Source organism: Hyla sarda, chromosome 8 (assembly GCF_029499605.1).
Source record: "Hyla sarda isolate aHylSar1 chromosome 8, aHylSar1.hap1, whole genome shotgun sequence".
Classification (NCBI taxonomy): Eukaryota; Metazoa; Chordata; class Amphibia; order Anura; family Hylidae; genus Hyla; species Hyla sarda.
The window spans coordinates 53,366,439-53,390,273 of NC_079196.1; the positions used below are offsets into that span (position 1 = coordinate 53,366,439).

The 23,835-nt window shown below is 43.5% G+C and overlaps 1 protein-coding gene across 1 annotated transcript in view; it reads left to right on the forward strand.

The window, feature by feature from the left end:
* LOC130283966 (plasma membrane ascorbate-dependent reductase CYBRD1) overlaps positions 1-23,484 on the forward strand; it is a 35,191-nt gene extending 11,707 nt beyond the window's left edge. Inside the window, exons 2-4 of the mRNA XM_056533779.1 lie at positions 15,460-15,668; positions 19,115-19,269; positions 22,325-23,484. Coding sequence (XP_056389754.1) covers positions 15,460-15,668; positions 19,115-19,269; positions 22,325-22,607 — 647 coding nt within the window. The 3' untranslated portion in view covers positions 22,608-23,484. The remainder of the gene's footprint in view (positions 1-15,459; positions 15,669-19,114; positions 19,270-22,324) is intronic.
* Positions 23,485-23,835: the final 351 nt, after the last annotated feature.

Below are 23,835 nucleotides of genomic sequence, written 5' to 3' on the forward strand. Positions count from 1 at the left end.
GGGCACGCTGGATTGTTTAGTTAGTGATTAGACGGTCTAGGGTTTTGTTTGTTCCTGTGTTATGTTTTTATTTATCCTGCAACCTGTCTAATAAAGCTGGTGAGGGGCCGGACTTGCATAAAGTACTGTTGTTTGCCTGCTGATTGAAGTGGAAACGTGTCCTGTGGCAGTGTCAAGGACGATCGCAGGGCTATCCACAGGGAGAAATCATTACTATATATATATATATATTTATAAATCTTCCCTAATTTGTCTATGTATGTATGTATGTTCCAGCATCTCTTCCAAGCCGCTAAAGATATTTACATGAAACGTACACGTTACCTACCTGGCAACTAAAGATATAGTATAAGTAATTAACCCTTACTCACCCCCCCATTTGCAAGGGTTGGGTTTTTCGTTTAAAGTCCCATACAAGTCTATGGGAAGTCTGCATAACTTCCAAATGGCTAGAGATATTTCAATAACACTTGGTCACATGTGTCACGATTCGGCAGGCTGGAGGTGGATCCTCTGTGCCAGAGAGGGATTGGCGTGGACCGTGTCGGTGGACCGGTTCTAAGTTGCTACTGGTATTCACCAGAGCCCGCCGCAAAGCGGGATGGTCTTGCAGCGGCGGTAGCAACCAGGTCGTATCCACTGGCAATGGCTCAACCTCTCTGACTGCTGAGATAGGCACGGTACAAGGGAGTAGACAAGAGCAAGGTCAGACGTAGCAGAAGGTCGGGGCAGGCGGCAAGGTTCGTAGTCAATGGTGATAGCAGGAGGTCAGGAACACAGTAATGGTACACACAGAAGGAAGCTTTCTCTAGGCACTAAGGCAACAAGATCCGGCAAGGAAGGGAAGGTGAAGTGAGGTTATATGGACAGGGAGCAAGTGGAAGCTAATTAGGGTGATTGGGCCAGGCACCAATCATTGGTGCACTGGCCCTTTAAAACTCAGAGAGCTGGCGCGCGCGCGCCCTAGAGAGCGGAGCCGCGCGTGCCAGAGCATGACAGCCGGGGACCGGGACAGGTGAGTGACTTGGGATGCGATTCGCGAGCGGGCGCGTCCCGCTATGCGAATCGCATCCCCGCCGGCAATGTCAGTGCAGCGCTCCCGGTCAGCGGGTCTGACCGGGGCACTGCAGGGAGAGAAATGCCCCGAGCGCTTCGGGGAGGAGCAGGGACCCGGAGCGCTCGGCGTAACAGTACCCCCCCCCCTTAGGTCTCCCCCTCTTTTTGTCGGGATGTCGCTCCACATGGGAAGAGGACATTGGGAGCGATTGTAGAGTCTCCTTCTGGGGGACAGTGAAGTCCTGGGTATACTCATGAACGGCAGAGAGTTCAGAAGGAGTGGGAATGGGGAGGGGGGGGCAGAGGGTGAGGCTTGGCATGGGGCAGAGTGTCACCAGGACGGGGGCTATGAGGAGCCACGGCACAGTCCTGATAGGCCTCGGGGAGACCAGGCACAGGAGGAGACACAGAGGCTCGACAGACGGGGCTGGGAGCAGACGTGAGGCATTTCTTGCGGCAAGCAGGACCCCAATTCTTGATCTCCCCGGTGGTCCAGTCAAGGGTGGGAGAATGATGCTGGAGCCATGGCAGACCGAGGAGGACTTCAGAGGTGCAGTTGGGCAGAACCAAAAATTCAATTTTCTCGAGATGTAGTCCAATGTTCATAAGCAGGGGCTCTGTGCGGTAACGCACAGTGCAGTGCAACTTGACTCCGTTGACCGAAGAAATGTAGAGCGGCTTGATGAGACGGGTCACCGGGATGCAGTAACTATCAAGCAACGAGGCCAGAATAAAATTTCTTGAAGAACCAGAGTCCAAGACGGCCACGACAGAGAAGGAGGAGTTGGCAGAAGGAGAAATCCGCACGGGCACAGTGAGACATGGAGAGGCAGACTCCGTACCCAGAGACGCCAGACCCACGTGAGCTGGTTGCGTGCGTGCATTTTCCAGACGTGGAGGATGAATAGGGCAATCCACCAAGAAATGTTCGGTACTAGCGTAGTACAGACATAGATTTTTATCCTTACGGCGAGACCTCTCTTCAAGAGTCAGGCGAGACTGATCCACTTGCATAGCCTCCTCGGCGGGAGGCACAGGGGTAGATTGCAAGGGATACCGTGAGAGAGGTGCCCAGGGATTAAGGTCTTTTTCCTGGCGGAGTTCCTGGTGTCTTTCAGAAAAACGCATGTCAATGCGGGTGGCCAAATGGATAAGTTCATGCAGGTTGGCAGGAATTTCTCATGCGGCCAGCACATCTTTGATGTTACTGGATAGGCCTTTTTTAAAGGTCGCGCAGAGAGCCTCGTTGTTCCAAGATAATTCGGAAGCGAGAGTACGAAATCGGATGGCGTACTCGCCTACTGAAGAATTACCCTGGACCAGGTTCAGCAGGGCAGTCTTGGCAGAAGAAGCTCGGACTGGTTCCTCGAAGACACTACGAACCTCAGAGAAGGAGTGTACAGTGGCGGTGACAGGATCATCGCAGTCCCAGAGCGGTGTGGCCCAAGACAAAGCCTACCCAGACAGGAGACTAACCACGAAAGCCACCTTTGACCGTTCTGTAGGAAATTGGTCCGACAACATCTCCAAATGTAGGGAACATTGTGACAGGAAACCACGGCAGAGTCTAGAGTCCCCATCAAATTTGTCCGGCAGGGACAAGCGGAGGTTAGGAGCGGCCACTCGCTGAGGAGGAGGTGCAGGAGATGGTGGCTGCTGTTGCAGCTGCTGTAGCTGCGACTGAAGTTGCTGTACCATGGTGGACACTTGCGACAGCTGGTGACTTAGATGGGCGATTTGTCGGGATTGCTGGGCGACCACCGTGGTGAGGTCAGCGACAACTGGCAGGGGGACCTCAGCGGGATCCATGGCCGGATCTACTGTCACGATTCCGCAGGCTGGAGGTGGATCCTCTGTGCCAGAGAGGGATTGGCGTGGACCGTGTCGGTGGACCGGTTCTAAGTTGCTACTGGTATTCACCAGAGCCCGCCGCAAAGCGGGATGGTCTTGCAGCGGCGGTAGCAACCAGGTCGTATCCACTGGCAATGGCTCTACCTCTCTGACTGCTGAGATAGACGCGGTACAAGGGAGTAGACAAGAGCAAGGTCAGACGTAGCAGAAGGTCGGGGCAGGCGGCAAGGTTCGTAGTCAATGGTGAAAGCAGGAGGTCAGGAACACAGTAATGGTACACACAGAAGGAAGCTTTCTCTAGGCACTAAGGCAACAAGATCCGGCAAGGAAGGGAAGGGGAAGTGAGGTTATATGGACAGGGAGCAGGTGGAAGCTAATTAGGGTGATTGGGCCAGGCACCAATCATTGGTGCACTGGCCCTTTAAAGCTCAGAGAGCTGGCGCACGCGTGCCCTAGAGAGCCGCGCGTGCCAGAGCATGACAGCCGGGGACCGGGACAGGTGAGTGACTTGTAATGCGATTCGCGAGCGGGCGCGTCCCGCTATGCGAATCGCATCCCCGCCGGCAATGTCAGTGCACCGCTCCCGGTCAGCGGGTCTGACCGGGGCGCTGCAGGGAGAGAAACGCCGCGAGCGCTTCGGGGAGGAGCAGGGACCCGGAGCGCTCGGCGTAACAACATGTTACTTATGTCCACTAGAAATATAGGATAGGTAAATTAACCCTTACCCATCCCCAATTGCGAGGGTTGAGTCTATGGAAAATGTATGTCCCAGCATAACTTCTAACCTACCACCTTACGTGAAGGATGTTTTTTTTTTTTTTTTTTTTTTAAGTCCCATGCAAGTACATGGGACTACCAGTACTTTATACCACAAGCTCCGCTCTGCATCTCCTGGTGAGTGCGTCAGTTCGGCTTGCAAGCCACACCCTCCCGCATGCCACGTCCCATCTCACAAAGCCACACCCATCCTTTATGCAACACTCCTTTTATTGTCTACACTTTAGTGCATGGGTCTGGCTGGCAAATCACGCCCACTCCCACAAAGCCATATCCCCTTCTATTTTTGGGTTATCTTCATCACAAATCAGCCCCACCTGAGGATGGGATAGGAGGACGGCATAGGAGGATGGGATAGGAGCACCAGATAGGAGGACGGGATAGGACAGGATAGGAGGACAAGATATGGGGACGGAATATAGGGTTGGGATATAAGGATGGGATCAGGTTATGAGGTCGGATGGGATGGGGTCAGGATATGAGGTCAGGATATGAGGTTGAGATCTGAGGTCAGGATACGAGATCGAGATATGAGGATGCGATATAAGGTGGGGATATGAGGTTGGGATTTAAAGACTGGTTATGAGGACAAAAGTTTCCTCCTTTTTTTGCTTTTCATCTTGCTCAAGGAATAGTTGGAAAAAACAGGCAATGTCGGGTATTCAGTTAGTTCATAATAAAGTAGGTAAAAAGGCCAAACTAAATGTGGGCCAAAGAGCTTCAGTTATCCAAACATTCAAAGGGAACCAACTTTAACTTGTATGTTGGTAAAGCCCCAGATGTACATGCTAAACATCTCCACAGGTGGCCATTGTCAGACTGACCCAAAAAGAGTCTCCTTTTGGCCTCTGTCTGTCCAGTATTCCTTAAAAAAGTATGAAAAAGTGTAGGAGATTTCGCTAGTAGATTTCGCTAGTCCATACCTCTGGATACTTAAAAAAAAAAAAAAAAAAATGTTAAGATATAAAAACAAGTGCTTCCTAACACGTGCATAACTACAACTTCCAGAATGCTCTGACAACCTTTTAGCATGCAGATATGTAAATGATTGCAGGTGTGGTCTGAATAGCCGATGAGATCATTGACTGCTGGACATGTCTCTAAGAAAAAAGGATGCCTCTACAACACACTCATAGACTTTTTGCCTAGTCGTTGACAGACTTTGAGAGGGACTATGAAAAGCAGGATGGTCGTTTTGATTAATTGGACCATTTAGGCCGTTCTGACCAAGCTGTTAGGAGGTTTTGAGAGCAGTGGTTTTGGGGACACATGGCAAACAGACTCTAGATGGCCCAGACCACCAGTAGAGAGGATCATTGCTCCACCAACAAACATGAGCAGCTCTCACAGTTTCCTTGCCCACCATCCATACACACTCTTGTATATGTCATGACCATGCCCAGCCACATGTGGCCTCTTATGGCTTCCATAATTGGCATTTTCCCTAGATCAATGCTCACCCACACACATCGTATCTACTGGCCTTAATGTTCCAGAGGATGTTGAATTTATGTGCATGAGCAGTGTCCCCCTGTGTGCCCTGTAGGACTAATTATTTGGTTGTCAGACATTGATCATTGACAATAATGTGTATTCATGACATTGATATGTTGTATGCACTAATTGATGTTGCACTTTTGTGACCTTAATGGTTTACATCAATTTATGCAATTTTTATGCTGTTTTTTACTATTTGCACCTTTAGCTGGGGGTAAAGGTAGCCCATTCACTTATGCCTATAGAATTGCATTGTACACATTCTAGTGTGGAGTCTGGGGTGTTGCAATGGTGAATGAGGGGTCTGGTGGTATTAACCCTTAGTTGTCGTGATGCCAGGGTGAAGTTTGCTTAATAGTAATGTTCCTGCCGCCAACTGGACCACAAACGGCAGGGATAATAAACGGAATGTCCACAGCAGTTTTTATGAAGTAACCTGAAAACTTAACTTTAACTGATATGCAACAGTCTTTACAATTATGCAGTCTTTCAGAGAGAACCGGGATGCAGGTTCCTCACAGGTTTTGCTGGGACTTGAAATAATGAGCTTTGTTATGCAGGCCACTGTGCTACTAATTATAAGCCCTGCAAGAGAGCCCTATGGAAATGGAGGGACTCTGGCTGAGGGGACTTTAGACAGGGACAGGACAAGGTCCTGTATCGGGACACCACACTAGTAAGTGGGAGGGGCCCACTCTGGTCATTCCTCTCCTTCTTGAAAAGATAACGTTTATTCACTTCAGGGCAGCCTATCTTTGACAGAGATTGTTTGTAGGTCTAGCTCAGCCAGCATCATTTGTTCCTTTCTCTGGCCTTTATTGAGGACTAGCCTCATAAGTTTCTTTATATTGCTTCTACCCCTACCTAGACAGTATCAGTTTGGAACAAATTAGGTCCTGCTTTAATCTTAGAGTGTCATCCTAGTCCACATTCATGAGAAGGAAGATGGGTATTTACAGAATATATAGAGAAGAGATAGCGACTATGCGAAAGAGTTGTACAGGAGCCCCATAGCATACTAGGACAATTAAAGACTTCAGGACAGGTCTAGAGACTTTGTGGTTGCCAATCTACAGACTTTACAAAGGACCTGCACACTACAGTGGGCAATGCAGCTCAAGTCAGTAAATACTACATTTGTGTTGTGATTCTGTTGGGAGCAACCAGCGTGCATATGCCCCTCAGGGAGAAAACACTTCCTCCAGAGCAATCCCCTTCCACCACCAATTGTTTGGAATATAATTTTATAGAAGACTGTGCTTTCAATACATTGGAAGATTTGTTTGCCAAGTTGTCAAGTAAAGATTGTGTTCTATTATCTGCAACCTGTGTGTCTGGCTTGTCATCTGTACTATTAACATCAAGGGCACCCCGCATCATATCCAACTGGACTCTTAAATGGGCACTGTCAGATATAAACACTTTTGATATGTTGTAAAGCATGCAAAACCAATAGGTTTGGTTTTGCAATTGCTTTCATTTAAAAAAAAATTCTGTATTTCCTCCTGAAAAAGACAGTCAAAAAACTGCCTCCCTGCGATACATACCAGCCTGGCTGTGTCCACTCGTCATCACCTACGTCATAGACACACTTCATGATTGACAGATCTGTAGATCTAAAGCTGCTGTGATCGGCTCCCTCACTGTCTGTGTTTACTTCATAGTCTCCTCATTTTAGGAGAAGGGGGAGGGGCTTGAGTACACTGCTGCCTGTGAGCAGATGATGAAAGAAGATGGTGACTGAAGATGGGGACTGAATGGAGGATTTTTTGTTTTAAAAGTAAGTGTCCCTGCATGTGTGTGAGGATATATATGTATGTGTGGATGTATATGTATGTGTGTAAATCTGTGTTGTCTAGGTAATGTGCCTGTGTATGAAAAAATGAAGTCAATGTGTGTATGTGTGTATCTAATAAAGGGTGACTACAATCATATGCCTCCAGCTGTTTCAAAACTACAACTCCCAGCATGCCTGCACAGCCAAATGATGTGTGGTCATGCTAGGAGTTGTAGTTTTGCAACAGTAGGAGGAACACAGCCTGCAGAAACACTGCTGCAAATCAGAGTTTTACCAATCATATGCCTCCAGCGGTTGCAAAACTACAACTCAAAGGATGTGTGGGCATGCTGGGGGCTGTAGTTTTGCAAAAGCTGTAAGCACACAGTGCGTATAGCATATAACCAGAAAGGAAAGGGTTACAGATGCTCACTCCTGAGACCAGTGACTGAGGAGAGTGAGGGAGAGAAGGGGGAGTGGTTATCAGCTGAGAAGAAAGGGACCCGCCCCCTTGCTTCTAGTCGACAACATGAAGGTAATTCAGAAATAAAGCTAATTATGAGAGAAATATAGGTCATAGACACATAAAAATATACGTACATATATTTACATGATCAGAATGAGATACTGAGCAACTTTATAACAGTTTTTTTTTTTTTTGGGGGGGGGGGATATCTGACAGGTATGCTTTAACAGGGTGTGCCTTGGGGGAATCATTGCCATATACCAACCATGTGAAGCCCACCCTCCCCTCTCACTGCCCCAGCCTAAGGAATGCCAGATTTTCCTATTAAGCCGTTGTGTGCCAAAAACTACAGAGACTGTGACAGGCTGAGGAACTACTACTCGCATTCATACCACAGGTGTTTATCCTATTGCTGCACCAGTCTTTGTTCTCTGCCGTACATACTTGACCTGTCAGGACTGAAGATTGGGGGGGGGGGGGGGGGGGTAGCATTTATCATTGTAGGTGTAAGTGAAGCATTTTTCTACACCTTTTTTGTGTGCTCTGTAATGTGTAGGAGCATCAAATGTATTAAATGGTCACAGGGCATTTCATTAATTTTGTGCAGGTCACATCTTCTGAAACTTCACTCTTCACATACACCAAAAAGCTAAGCTAAGTCTGGGCTGGTGTAGTTTAAAGACTTTTTTTTTGTGGCCTTGCGCCTTTTTTGCACCATTTGACAGTCTCGAAATCTGTGGATTGTTACTCAAAATCAGCAAAATGATGTAAACAAAAAGGCGCAAAAAAGACACTAGCGCCAAAATAGAGCCAAATGTAGACTGAAAAAAGGTGTACACACAATGATTAATGCCAGCCGGTATCTGTATTACGGTATATCTGTCAGTCATTTTAGAGGCATTATAAATGAACTATAAAACATTAGATACAATATGCTGCAGGGATTGCAGTTAGTTTTTATACAAGATTGATCCGATCACAGTGACATCTATAATAAATCTGCCCTTCAGTTGTTTTGCTAAGAAGTCATTTGGGTCTTTATTGCTACATATTCGGAACACCGGATATGGAAAAGACATGTGGAATAACAAACTCCAGAGTGTGCACCTAAAAGTTTCATCAGTAAAACCATAGTGAGCTCCTCTAGTGGAAGGATTGTACATACAATGGATAGGAGCCCTGGTATTATTTATGGCTGTCTGACAGATTTATATGGTGTTATCTGCAGATGAGACATATAAAGGCAGCAGCAGCAGGCCTCACTGCTTTCTTACTACATAGAAATGTTAACATTAAATCTTAACCACATTCGAATGAGAAAAAGGAAAACCAGAAAAAGGAAAACCGGCCACTCATCTTGTTTGTCTTCTGAATTTATTGCATAAAATACTCACCTACAAACATAGGGGAGAGGGAAGGAGTGGGGGGTACAAGTGGCCACAAGCTCCGTTTCGCACTAAATGAAGTGCTTCTTCCGGCCATGGCCGGAAGAAGCACTTCATTTAGTGCGAAACGGAGCTTGTTGCCACTTGTACCCCCCCCCCCCCCCGCTCCTTCCCTCTCCCCTATGTTTGTAAGTGAATATTTTATGCAATAAAATCAGAAGACGAACATGATGAGTGGCCGGTTTTCCTTTTTCTCATTCGAATGGACTTGTCTTGAAACCAGAGCACCACCGTCATTGTACCTGCAAAGTATTTGCCTAATCCAGGGACCGGTGTTCCAACCCATTCACAGTGCCGTAGGAATATCATTTTCTATTCAATTAAATCTTAACCATTTATCATTATATCAAAAGGGGTCCATATTTCTGACTCATTGGGGGACATTTCCTAATCTAGTCTATTCTGGGTATGCTTATAGACCAGCGTATGTGGTAGTCTCCTGTCTATTGTGCTCCTAATTTATCAAAGGTCTCACAGCCCTTGATAAATTCTGTGCTCAGACTTCAGGGTCTACAGCTTAAACTGCATTTAGACCTGCTCCAACATGGTCTGACTTTTCAGCGTATTTTGGGCAGATGCGACTTGTCGCACAAAAGTCGCACTTGATAAATTCAGCACCAATGCATTTTCCAATGCATTTCCGTCTAAAATAGACTTGCATGCATCATGTTCTTAAAATCCTCTACAGCAAAATTCGCAGAAAAGTCGCTCATATTTAGACTGCGACTTTCTGTGCGACAAATTTAGACAGGAAAAACCAGTCTAAATCCTTTGATAAATCTCCCCCATTAACTTCTTAATATATCTTTCTAGTGACTAGAAGTCTTTTTTTCCTGATACCGAGTTCCAAATCCACTGCGTTAGTGTAGCGTTAAAAAATGTTGGCTTCCCACAGCAACCACTAAAAAAGGTTTAGAAATTTACTGCCTACTGTTTTAGTATTAAAAGGGTTATACAGAAATAGACAATAGACAACAAGAGCTAATTTCTTTCAAAAACAGTGCCACGTCTGTCCCGCATGGAGTCCAACCACTAGGTACTCCGCCATTTTGAGAATGGGACCTGTAGTAGTGGAGTGGCAGGCTGGGCATGCACACTGCTGCTCCATTCATTCTCTGTGGGAGCCGCCGGTGATAGCCAAGTAGAGTGCTTGGCTATCTTCAGTGGCTTTCATAGAAAATACCTGGAAATATTTAGGGATTCTTTAGGGCAACAAGGCAAAACTAGTAAAGTTTTAGGTATTATATGAAAAGGTACAGTTCATAAGAGTTACAAAAATAAAGAAAATATATCAAATGTACAGAGAAGAAACATAAAAGCTAAAAAATGTTATGATTCTATGTGGTATTTGTCTAAATCCTGGACTTGGAGCATAAAGTACAAATAATCAGATTGGGTCTCCAACCTATGTCATCAGATGAGGATTTGACTATAAATTTTCATAACTCTGGAATTGAGGTAGGTTGGGAAAACAACCTAGGTCAGACCACTGGAAGGGCACTTCATTACCTACACATCAGCATCCTTAACAGTCACAGGGGGCAAGGGGTTAGAATGGAGGCCTAATGAGAGCCCATAAACATGCCATCTTATTCTATGTTCACACTGCGAAAATTCCAAGCAGAATCTGCTGGAAAAATTCTGATTGGAAATCCTGCACAATAGAACTGAATGGGGATTCCACTGTCCCATTCACACGGCAGAATTTTTGTTGCAGCAGAATTCCGCAGCAGAAAGTCTGCTTTCCGATTCTGCAAAAATAGAAGATCTGTCTTTAAATTCTGCATCGGAGTACCCCATTAAGATCTTCAAGTTCTGATAATATTGGTCATATGTTAAGAACTTTTTGTTGAAAAGAGCATTAAGATCTAAATAACAGGATAAATCATTGTGGTTGAATCACTTATGTAATTCTGTCAGTGTCGCTTCCACATCATAGATTTTATGCTTGCAGAACACAGTCATATCCCTCTCATTGTTTCCATATTTGACTTATGAAATAAACAGAAAAAGACATTTGGTTTTTGTTATTCCTGGAAAAGTTTCAAGTTCATTAGAGGGAGAAAAATGTATTCCAAGCTCACATGAATAAGTGAGATAAGACGTCATGCGATGAGGTCAGGAAGTTATTTAGTTGTTGAGTAGTCATGAGTCAGCTAGTTTTTTTCCTCTGTACCCTCTGAAATATCCTCTGCAGGGATGTATGTGGTGCCACAGGGGTGTTAGGAGAAATATCTTATCACTTCGTGACACCAGGGCACCGTTGTCCTATACACAGTGCGAGGTTGGAGACAGCTTCTCCTGGGCCAAACACAGGGAGTAAATGAACACACCGACGTCAGGTTACGGATAACTGTCTTTACGGAGCTGTGTGCAGATGGTATTACACCAACAGCAGGTTGTGGGGGAGAGAATGCAGCATAACCTCTTGGGTGCCCTGTTGTCTTGCTGGGACTCGTGGTGCTTTCATCAAACGGATATATGCTGACTTGTAAGACAGGTGGATGAATCCTGGTAGGTAGGGTTCTGTCAAGGTATTAAAGCCTTCTCCACCCGGGCATAAACTTCCACCGTACGGGAGTTCCTTGCAGAATCACCAGTAGTAGTAGATTTTAGTGTTGCTCGCGAATATTCGCAATTCGAATATTATTCGCGAATATCGCATATTCGCGAATTCGCGAATTTCGCGAATATAGCGCTATATATTCGTAATTACGAATATTCGTTTTTTTTTTTTTTTTTTTCTTCACAGTACACATCACAGTGATCATCCCTCTCTGCTTCCAGCTTGTGTGGTGTAAAGAAGGCTGTAAAACTACTGTGTGAGACTGTCGTGCGAAAGTTCGCATATGCGAAAATTAACATATGCTCATTTTCGCATATGCGAATTGTCGCGGGTGCTAATTTTGCATGTGCAAATTTTCACATGCGTTAATTTTCGCGTATGCGAACTTTCGCATATGCGAAAATAAAACGAGGATATAACGAATATGCGAATATTCGCGAATATATGACGAATATTCGTCCATATATTCGCGAATATTCGCGAATTCGAATATGGCCTATGCCGCTCAACACTAGTAGATTTGAGCTAGGCCTTTCCTTTGAGCACACAACACCACAGCACACCTGAACCTCACTGTAGCTGTGGCTGAGGAAAAAAGTTTGATTATCTAATTAATTTTTTGCATTTTAAATTTATGTGGTGACTTAAAAACCCAGTAGAGTTTTTTTTTTTTTTCAAAAAAATTGTGTTGCCACGTTTAAAGGGGTACTCCGGTGGAAAACATTTTTATTTAATCAACTGGTGCCAGAAAGTTAAACAGATTTGTAAATTACTTCTATTAAAAAATCTTTACCCTTCCAGTACTTTTTAGTGGCTGTATGCTACAGAGGAAATAGTTTTCTTTTTGAATTTCTTTTTTGTCTTGTCCACAGTGCTCTCTGCTGACACCTCTTTCTGCGTCAGGAACTTTCCAGAGCAGCATAGGTTCGCAATGGGGGTTTTCTCCTGCTCCGGACAGTTCCTGATACGGGCATCAAGTGTCAGCAGAACTGAAAATTTTTATTGACGCCATTTTTAACCCCTTAATGACGCAGGACCTGCATCATATCGCTTCGGTCCCGGCGCTCATCAACGGCCGGGACCCGCGGCTAATATCACACATTGCCGATCGCGGCGATGTGCGGTATTAACCCTTTAGAAGCGGCGGTCAAAGCTGACCGCCGCTTCTAAAGTGAAACTGAAAGAATCCCGGCTGCTCAGTCGGGCTGTTCGGGACCGCCGCTGTGAAATCGCGGCGTCCCCAACAGCTGACCGGACACCAGGAGGGCCCTTACCTGCCTCCTCGGTGTCCGATCGACGAATGACTGCTCCGTGCCTGAGATCCAGGCATGAGCAGTCAAGCGCCGATAATGCTGATCACAGGCGTGTTAATACACGCCAGTGATCAGCATAGGAGATCAGTGTGGGCAGTGTTATAGGTCCCTATGGGACCTATAACACTGCAAAAAAAATGTAAAAAAAAAGTGTTAATAAAGGTCATTTAACCCCTTCCCTAATAAAAGTTTGAATCACCCCCATTTTCCCATAAAAAAAATAAAACAGTGTAAAAAAATAAATAAACAAACATATGTGGTATCGCCACGTGCGTAAATGTCCGAACTATAAAAATATATCATTAATTAAACCGCACGGTCAATGGCGTACGCGCAAAAAAATTCCAAAGTCCAAAAAAGCGTATTTTGGTCACTTTTTATACCATTAAAAAAATGAATAAAAAGTGATCAAAAAGTCCGATCAAAACAAAAATCATACCGATAAAAACTTCAGATCACGGCGCAAAAAATGAGTCCTCATACCGCCCTGTACGTGGAAAAATAAAAAGTTATAGGGGTCAGAAGATGACATTTTTAAACGTATAAATTTTCCTGCATGTAGTTATGATTTTTTCCAGAAGTGCGACAAAATCAAACCTATATAAGTAGGGTATCATTTTAACCGTATGGACCTACAGAATAATGATAAGGTGTAATTTTTACCGAAATATGCACTGCGTAGAAACGGAAGCCCCCAAAAGTTACAAAATGGCTTTTTTTTTTTCGATTTTGTCGCACAATGATTTTTTTTTCCGTTTTGCCGTGCATTTTTGGGTAAAATGACTACGACGCAAAAAATAAGCCATAATATGGATTTTTAGGTGGAAAATTGAAAGGGTTATGATTTTTAAAAGGTAAGGAGGAAAAAACGAAAGTGCAAAAACGGAAAAACCCTGAGTCCTTAAGGGGTTAAGTATTTGCAACCTTTTTTAATTTTTTTTATTTTTTTTGGCATTCTGTTTTTATTTATTTATTTATAAAAAATTTACTGAATATTATACATAGAAATAGAATTTTATAGGTCATTACAGTTCAGTTTTTTATGTTTTCTGTAAACATAAAGAGTTAATTATATACAAAAAAAAACATTTTTTGTATAAGGTGTACTGAGGTCACAAAAAATGGTAGATGCCTTTTTTATGCACATTGCCGTGAACACTGCACATTGCCGTGATTGCTGCAATCTTACCCAGATCTGTCTCAGCTGGAACTGGTTTTTCTGGCAAAAGCCAGGACTTGGTTACATGGATAGGGAATAAGATGTCTGATCATGGGGGTTCCACTGCTGGGGACCCTTGCTTTCTCAGCTGCAGCACCCCAATCATCCAGTGCACAGAGCGAACTTCGCTCCGTGACGGATGACTGTCAGTGTGGGGCGGAGGCTCGTGATGTCACGGCCACGCCCCCTCATGACATTATGGCCATGCCCCTCAGTGTCAAACCACAGCAGTGAAGGTATCATATACAGTAGAAGAATACAACTCATTATTACAATGATTGGGGTATGCTATACACATACTAAAAGTTGGCTAACCCCTATAATGTTCTCACAAAGTTCACGCCACTGCCCAAATAAGTTTATTTTCACTGCACACAATTATGAATTATTGTCTTATGCTGTTTACACTGGAAAACAATAGACCCCATATGTTGTAAACAATTTAGAAGTATGTGTTAGCGGTCCATATGGTTTGGATAGGAATGTTTCTGGCAAAATAAGGCATTGTATTATTGTAATTGTTAGTTATTATTTGTTCCTGAAAAACATTTCCAAGTGCACTGAAGCAATAGAAGTACGATTATTAGTCATACGCACAGCTTTGTATGGGGAATTTTTTTGCCAATATGTTTGTCAAGTTTAAAGTGAATGTTTGCTTTTGAATATAGTTTTATTTTTGTTTATGCCAAACAATTTCAACATTCCGTAATGAACAGTCTCTTAATATGTCTTTATAGCAGTCAAAGCTTTGTTTTTCCGATATAAATGCCACATCAGGTAGGGAGCAGTGCATATCTCAACTCGCCCCAAACCACTTTCCCTACCTACAATATCTTTGACCTGACCTCTGCTTGTGACCTGACCTTGTCTCTTGCCCCTAGCCATCTTATCCCCTATCCAAAGAATAGGATATAAGATGTCCGATGATCAGTACACTGGAGTAAATGCACAGGGCATCAATGAGAGTCAGACAGGCAAGACAAAGGTAGATAAGGTACAAAATCATCAGACAAGGGGTTAACCAGGGACAAGCTAGAAATTAAAAAAAACCAAAAGGGCAGCTGAGTACAATATCAGAATCAGAAGCAACATTAGGACAAGCAAGGGTCAAGCCTAGAGAGTTTCCTGGTACAAAATCAGCAGGCAAGAGACAAGGTAAGGTCACAGATATTGTAGCGGCACAATACATTTTCACTGTATCATTTATCAGTATGGTAGTGATTACATCAGTGTTTCCCAACCAGAATGCCTCTATCTGTTGCAATAATACAACTCCCAGCATGCCCGGACTGCCAAAAGTGGCTTTGCAGCAGCTGGGGGGCACCATGGCTGGGTAACACTGGATTATATAGTTCCAAACTATGGCAGCGCATAAAATGGAAACCTTATTCTCATTATGATGAATATAATTCTCTTGTATCTCTAGAACCGGTATATAATAGTGACCTTCTGACACCTCACATTCCTGAATGATTGTTATTTCTCTTTCCAGCAATTATAGTATACAGGCTGCCATGGACCTGGAGATGTAGCAAGCTGCTCATGAAATTCATACACGCTGGCCTGCACCTTACAGCAACCATTCTCGTGGTGGTGTCTTTGGTGGCTGTATTTGATTTCCACAATGCCAAAAACATTCCTAACATGTACAGTCTGCACAGCTGGGTTGGGCTGACTGTGGTCATACTTTTTGCTTTGCAGGTAAGATGGGTTCATGTCCTTAATATAAAGTAAAAGAATAAATAAATATATTTCTCAGTAACTGATCTTCCTCCACTCTAAACAACATTGATGGATATAAGTCTACACCTTCACTTTTTGGTGCAGTGATCTGGTGCTTCAACACTGTTGTCCAGCTTGATGCATTAAAGAGGTACTCCGCCCCTAGACATCTTATCCCCTATCTATAGGATAGGGGATACGATGTCTGATCACAAGGGGTGGTCCCTGAGACCCCCCACGATCTCCACCGCATCACCCCAGTCATCCGGTGCACTGAGTGAACTCCGCTCCGTGCCGGATGATGAGCGACCACAGCTGTCACGCCCCCTCCATTCATGTCTATGTGACTGCTATGTACTAGCCATCATGCCCCTTCCCATAGACATGAATAGAGGGGGCGTGATGTTTATGAACACGGAAGCTTCAAGCTTCCATGTTCAGAACGCAGTGGTGCCGACCCTGAGCTCGCGGGGATTTGGCCGCTGGGCCCCTTTAAGTTTTGAACTTGAACTAAGTTATTTTATATTAGGAATAGTATATGGCATAACTGATGCCTCATTTCTTCCTTAGGGGTAAGTTAATGGAAAAAAAAAAAAACAGACTAGAGATAGTTATCATTAGATTTCAATGCTTCAAAGTCAATGTCTGCGTTCACCACCTTAAATTACATGTATGATTAGAAACAGACCTGACATATGTGGAGATGTAAAAAATTTACGTAAGGTTAACATCTGCATCAGAGGCTGCGTCCTGGGCCTATGCTGCAGATTCCGTTCAGGAGGAGTGAACAGAGCCAAATGGTCTGCTGCATGAAGGATACCAATGAATCCTGAGATACCCCACTGACTTTAATAGGGTCCGGCATGTTTCTTTCCGGTGTCCCTAATTTTGCAGGGTTCTAACGGTACAAACAAATAGCAAATGCTGCATTTTTTTTGTCCTGTTATTTAAATGGAATCTGCGATGGAGTCTCCAAGCAGCGCCTTTGATGCAGAAAAGAAGAAAGCTTAAAGGGGTACTCCAGTGGAAAACATTTTTTTTTTCAAATCAACTGGTGCCAGAAAGTTAAACATATTTGTAAGTTGTGTAGTTCTTTTTAGTCTGACCGCAGTGCTCTCTGCTGACACCTCTGTACATGTCAGGAACTGTCCAGAGCAGGAACAAATCCCCATAGTAAACCTCTCCTGCTCTGGACAGTTCCTAACACAGACAGAAGTGTCAGCAGAGAGCACTGTGGCCAGACTATAAAGAACTACACAACTTCCTCTGAAGCATACAGCAGCTGATAAGTACTGGAAGGCTTAAGATATTTAACTAGAAATAATTTACAAATCTGTTTAACTTTTTGGCACCAGTTGATTTGAAAAAAATAGTTTTCCCACCGGAGTACCCTTTTAGGTACCTACGGAACCTATGGTCACAAACTGGAGAAGACCAAAGTCTTTAGAATTGTAAAACAACTGGATGCATTTTCTTGTTTAATGGTTCAGCCAATGAATAGCCTCACCTGCTGAACACTTTGAACTGTGCGAGACTAAAATGAGTGCTAAGTCTTGTCCTCTTATAATACATCTTAGGACATGGACAACTAAGATCTTTTTCTATGCTACATGCCAAAAAAAAAAATTCTTCCTAAGGGCATGGTCACACGGGCAGCATCCGCAGCGTTTGTCATGCTGCAGATGCGCTGACAGCAGTCAAAGAGGGACTGCAGAGCGGGCTACAGCTGTAGAAATCTGCCGCTACGAGCGGACACACAGTTACCTGGCCGCACCCGGGAGCTTTCTCTGCAGTCCCCCTGTGACTGCCCTTGGGGCAACCGCAGCGTGAAATACACTGCGGATGCACCCTGTGTGACCCTGCCTTTATTTATTATTTGGAGCCTGCCAGAGGTTTTTTTTTCCCCTAGATGGTAGTAAAATGAATTCTTTCCTTAATTTGGGGATTCTGAAACAGTATTAAAATCCCAAAAATGTAACTAGTACAAAAAGACTAAAATAAAGCACCAACACTGAAAATAGAGCACCAACAACATAAGTACAATCCTTATTCAATATACATAGTTACATAAAAACATAATATAACAATGCATAAATATAATAAGATGGACGCCATGGTACATGACAAATGCGGAGGACAGAACACACAAACAATGGCAAAAAAGATAATATGGGGCAGAGAGCATAAAGTGTCAGCCATGAAGGCAGAAAACTGTATACTGTAATGCATACAAAGGGAAAGGGGCAGCAAGACATACATACTGGACAAGAAATCTCTGCAAAAAAACACTATAAAGGATCTAGAAAATATCAGCTCTATATAGTGCCGAGACAGCTACTGCATACATACCTCAACGTATGTTACGCTTTCTCTCTGCTTCTGAAACACCTATTTTATACACAATAATCCCTATTATTGTGTATGGACTCACTGATTAAAGGGGTTATACACCATAAAGTGATTTCAGTACGTACCTGCCAGACAGTAATGGACATGCTTAGGAAAGATCGAAGCATTGACTTGGGGTTAAATGTTGTGAGATTACCATAATACTGTGGCTATCTTTTTGTGAACTGGCTATTCCCTGCTGGAGTTTGTTCTCTCAAACTACAAATCCCATAGTTTCTTGTTTGTAAGTGTGAGGTCATTTTTCTTCCTCCCACACATCAGCCACTCCAACTATTGAAACACACCTGTGCTGCCTTCAATGTAATAGACCAGAGTTTTCTGACCAGGGTGCCTCCAGCTTTTTCAAATCTTGCAGAATGATTTCCCACCCAGCGGTCGTTCCACTCATTAAAGTAAAAACGTGATGTAATGTCAATCGCACTGAACCTTAGGAAAACCTGAGACAACAGTCATTTTGTATGTTAAAAATAAATGTAGGGGCAAAAATCACAGAAGAATTGCAAGACCACCATGAAACACAGGTACAGACACTATATTATGAACTACACTAACTTAACAGCCCATGTAGCGTAGTCAAATAAAAAAATATCCCGGAAGACCCTTTTAATTTATAACAGGGGTCTTAAACTGTGGTCCTCCAGATTTTGCAAAACTTCAACTACCAGCATGATCAGACAGCTAACAGCTGTCCAGGCATGCTGGGAGTTGAAGTTTTGCAACATCTGGAGGGCCACAGTTTGAGACCACTGACCTAGAAGAACCTATATCTGGAGGGCCACAGTTTGAGACCACTGACCTAGAAGAACCTATAGCACTGTAGAAATCCTACTGCTAAAATCTAGCCTTTCATAAAGACCAATAAAGACAAGGTTGAACGTGGATGCTGAATGGTCAGATGTTACTCTGTGGGACTTAAATAATTTTAAAATGTGGGATCCGACTTATTCTATTAAGATCGCAATTCTGAATAATGCTATTTATTGACTTAAACCATGTCCCAAAATTGTATTTTCCAGCTTGTTGTCAGTATGGTTGTCTATCTCCTTCCGATCACTCCCGTTTCTATACGAGCGGCTCTCATGCCGATCCACACCTACTCAGGCCTTCTTCTCTTTGGAGGTGTGATTGCAGCAGCTCTGATGGGAATCACAGAAAAACTCATATTTTCACTGTAAGTATGGCCATAGGAAACACTGAACATTTTCATTTATTTTATTTATGTGCAATATTTTAACTTTTCTTTGGTAAACTGCTCTGGCCTAAGCCACTTCATAAGTAAATGAGGAAAATAACTAAATGTCAGTATACATCTTCAGTAACTCATTCGTCCCATAGCCATTCCTCATAATTCCTGGACACATGTGGCTGCGGTTTATCTTTAGGGAGGACAAAAGATTGGGCATTGAAATTCAACTTGCCTAAACTGAGAGCTAAAAGGTCCTCAAACACATATGATAGTCAACTATTCCCAAATTGTCTTCTTTTATGTGTATGGAGACTTCAGACATGAGTACCAAAAATGACTTATTACCCCAGAATAAAAGCTCAAAAGTTTTGGCCACTAGACTAGGTTTCTTGCTTGTCTTCATTCTGCTGTCTACTGCCTGTTGTTAGGCTTAGTTCTTCTGGAATAATAGAGAGACTAGTCTAAACTGTGTGAATGTAAACTGGGCACTTGTCTGCCTTCTCCAGAGGATCCAAACTGTCCTTGAGTGGTAAATCAAAACATCCTTCTTATCTCTGACTACCCATAAAGTTCTGGACAGCTTTCCCTTATGTAAATATGTGGTGGCCCAGTATGGGATGGTGTGTCCCCGTACTTCTCCTTCTCTGTCAGGCAGAGTCTCTCCATGTCCCCAAGGCCCCCATTATGTGTTATCCCCTATGTACATAAGTTGTATAATAAAATGTACTGTTACTTCAATAGCTGTTACCATGTGATTGTTACCCAGGAGGCACTAGTGACCAGGTGACCTCCCAAGTGACCTATGGGCTCCTTGCACAGCCCCCCAGGGGAGGGGCTGCAATCTCTCTTAGCTCATTGCTGTTCCTGCTGAGGTCCAGTGCAGTTGTCTCAGTGTCTGTGTCCGGAGCATTGGAGGCCTCAAGCCTAAAGTCCTGCAGCCACAAGTCAGTTTAAGTAAGCTAAAGTCATCGTCTTGTCAGTCACAAGTCAGTCATCAGTCAAGTCAATAGTCTAGTCACAGTGGCCTGCACTAAAGTGTCACTACCTACTGCAAGTCCCAGCAAGCCCGCAAGGTCCCCCTGTGTCACTGGTCACCTCCTTGGGATTCTGGCTGTACTGCATAGACTGTATCACCTGTCTACCCTCAGTAAAGCTACCTTTTGTCCGTAACTTGGCGTCAGTGTCTTCTTTGCCCCCAAGCCTAGCCCAGGACCAGTGGTATTACCTTTGGGTGGTTAAGGCTAAACCACGCCCTGGTGTCACGACAAGAAGGGGTTAATAACATCTGTCCCTTGGGTTAGAACATCTACCCTGCTATGCACCCCACACACAAATACTTGTGCCTATTAATCAGTAAACTCTTCTCCTTCCACATGCTTTCTATGGTAGTGTAGTGTAAATCATCCCCCAGCACAATGTAGCCTGTTCAGTCCAGTGCACATTGACCTGCACTATGTCATGGCATAGTAGCAAAGAAAAAAGACAAAGACCACAGGGGGGTGCCTAATGCATTACCCAATAGAAGGATACGATATCAGGGGGGTGTATATGGCTCATCTGGAGCATATAGTATACAGTAAAATCTCCCTTATTGGACACCTCCCAATAGGGGACAGTTTTTAATTCCCCATCACAGTCTCATAAGACTTAATGTGTTTGCATCCTCCAAATAGGGGACACTCCCAATAGCGGATGTGGACACACCTAATAGGGGACAAAACACTCAGAATAGGGGAGAATAGTGGACAAAACACTCCCAATAAGGGACAACCAGGCTTATATGCCGGCCCTACCTTGTACACAGGACCGCCATCAGGGAGTACAGCCAATACCCCAGTAAGGGGCCCAGACCCCCACTGCACAACCCTGCAGAAGCCCCAGCACAGAAGCAGAAAACTGCTGTTTAAACAGTGGGCTCCTGATTTGGTACGTCCGCCGGCCACTTCATTTACCCCCCTCCTTCCATGCCACTTTATTTCCCTTATGCCAAATCATCCCCCCCCCCTTTATTACCCATTGTGCCACATCATTTCCTCTTTATACCCCCTGTGCTATTTCATTCCCCCTTTATTACCCTCTGTGCAAATTCATCACCCCCCTCTTTACCACCCCCTGTGCCATTATGTTCCCCGTTATCCCCCTGTGCCACATTATAAAGAGGGGGTGATGAATTTACACAGAGGGTAATACAGGGGGAATGAAATGGCATGGGGAAGGGGGATCAAGGGGAAATTATGTGTTACAGGGGGTAAGGAGGGATAATTTGGCACATGGGGAATAAGGTGGCACAGGGTATTAAGGGAGATGAAATGATACAGGGGAGGGATAAGGGGGTGATTAAATGGCACTGGGAGATTCTACTGTAATATTATTTATGTTTTATAGGTAATTACACTCTGGAGTGAGTACAGTACTGTGTTCATTCATTTAGAAAGATTTTGAGCCTTTTTTTCCCAATAAGGGACATCTCTCAATAGCGGACACTTTTTTTTTTATTCCCTGTGAGTGTCTGCTATTGGGAGATTCTACTGTATGCATAAAACCCTAGTAATAGGGTACAATGTATCCTGGAATGCTGATTAAATGTAAAGTGGCAGAACATGGCACTCCCGGTCTGCAGTAGAACAATAGATCAGAAAACAGAAAAAAAATACTCTCTTTAGGAGACCCCTGAAACATATTATTGGTCTGTAATGGAATAAAGTTCTTTTTAATACTTGATTACCTCATTCTCCTGGTTGTTTCCTGGGTTTGCAGCACCTAAAGAGTCAACACTACGCTGTAATTGGCCAGACAAGTAAGGGAAAGTAAGTGCCTGTATGTACTACTGACAAACAGCAAAACTCTGGTCCCGCCCCCTGAAATAGTGAGAAATAACTGTGCTCCATAGAGTGGGTTCTCATGGGCTTAATAACAAAAGTGAAAAACCAAAGCATCACTGATCTTTAGGGAAAATCTAACAAAAGCATACCATTTTTTTAAACCTTCTTTGTTTTCTTTTACACTTCAAGTAATCAAATCCACTGTTCTTTGTTTTAAGGAAAAATCCACCGTACAGTAGTTTACCACCACATGGAATCTTTGTGAACACTTTGGGGCTTCTGATTGCAGTTTTTGGTGGATTAATTGTATGGATAACCACACGACCAGGCTGGAAGAGACCACCAGAGCACGTTGAGAAAGACCAACACCCATTTGGAAGTACTGCGGATGATGCTAGCACGGCCGAATACAGCAAAGAAAAGTCTGATGTGGAATTAAACAGTGAAGCCCGGAAAAGGAACCTGAAACTAGATGAGGCAGGGCAAAGGTCAACCATGTGACAATGATCCAAAGGAAATATGTAGCATTATTCTTGGAAAAGCTTTAACTGGATTCAGTAGGAATTAACATATTTAAAGGGGTTTTACAGGACTTATATCGATGGCCTGGGCTTAGAATAGACTCCTGGCAGTACATTATTACCGATCAGATGATAAAAGAGCTATGGCGCTCTGGCTAGTGCTGTGGCCTCTTCATTGTTTACTAGGCACAGTGCCATACATTTTGTAGTGGCTGTGCCTGGTACTGCAGCTGTGACATTTCAAGTTAGCAGAACCGAGCTGCAGTAACAGGCACAGCTGCTTCAAAATGTTCAGATGTATTAAAGTCCTGATAACTGCTTAAAAAAGGGGAACATCACTCACAATGCAAAAAGTCTGACATACCAAAGTGTGTTGTCAGTGGATCACAGTATGGCATCTGTATAGCTTGTGCCGCTGGAGCACCCATAAAGCCCAGGAATGATTCATAAGCTTTAATCATTGAACATCTCTGACACTATGCCATTTCTATTTTGGATGGACTCCCCCTTTAAGTGTGGGTAGATTCACCCTTTAATTTTGTAAATAAAATGTATACTTAATATCTTCATATATGGTGAGACATATGTTTTTCTTGATGAATAGTGATTAATCCACTATATAGTCATTTAAATCGTGATACATTTACCATTGATACGCATCAGGCAAACTGAGTTCTTACTTATCACAAACGTGGAAATCGAGTCATATATTTAAGGTGTTGTATGAGATCACATTTGTCCATGGCCTGCCGGTACTGAAGCCAGCTAGATTCCAGTAAAAGTATCTCAGCTGCAATACCAGGCACAGCCTATGGATAAGGGTGGTGCAGTTTCTGTAAAAAAAAAATATATATATATATATATATATATATATATATATTTTAAGCCTTTTACTACCTGGTGAATGGATTGTGAGATGTAAAATGAATCAGGTAGATCAGTTTGCTTATGTTGTAATTTCTTTCAAGTAAACTTTTGTTACCAAGTAATAGCTGCTATATTACCTGAGCTGGAGTAAAAAGTTTAGTTTTCTTTAATAAAGTGACTTTTTTTTGTAAGCTTCATTACAGAATATCAATATTGTATACATTTAAATAAAAAGCAAACAATAAAAACACAAAGTATCTAAGCGGTAATAAAACAAGAGTGCCGTATTAAGAATGATAAATCCATGCCACAATGATTTATACCTCTCTACCTGAAACACC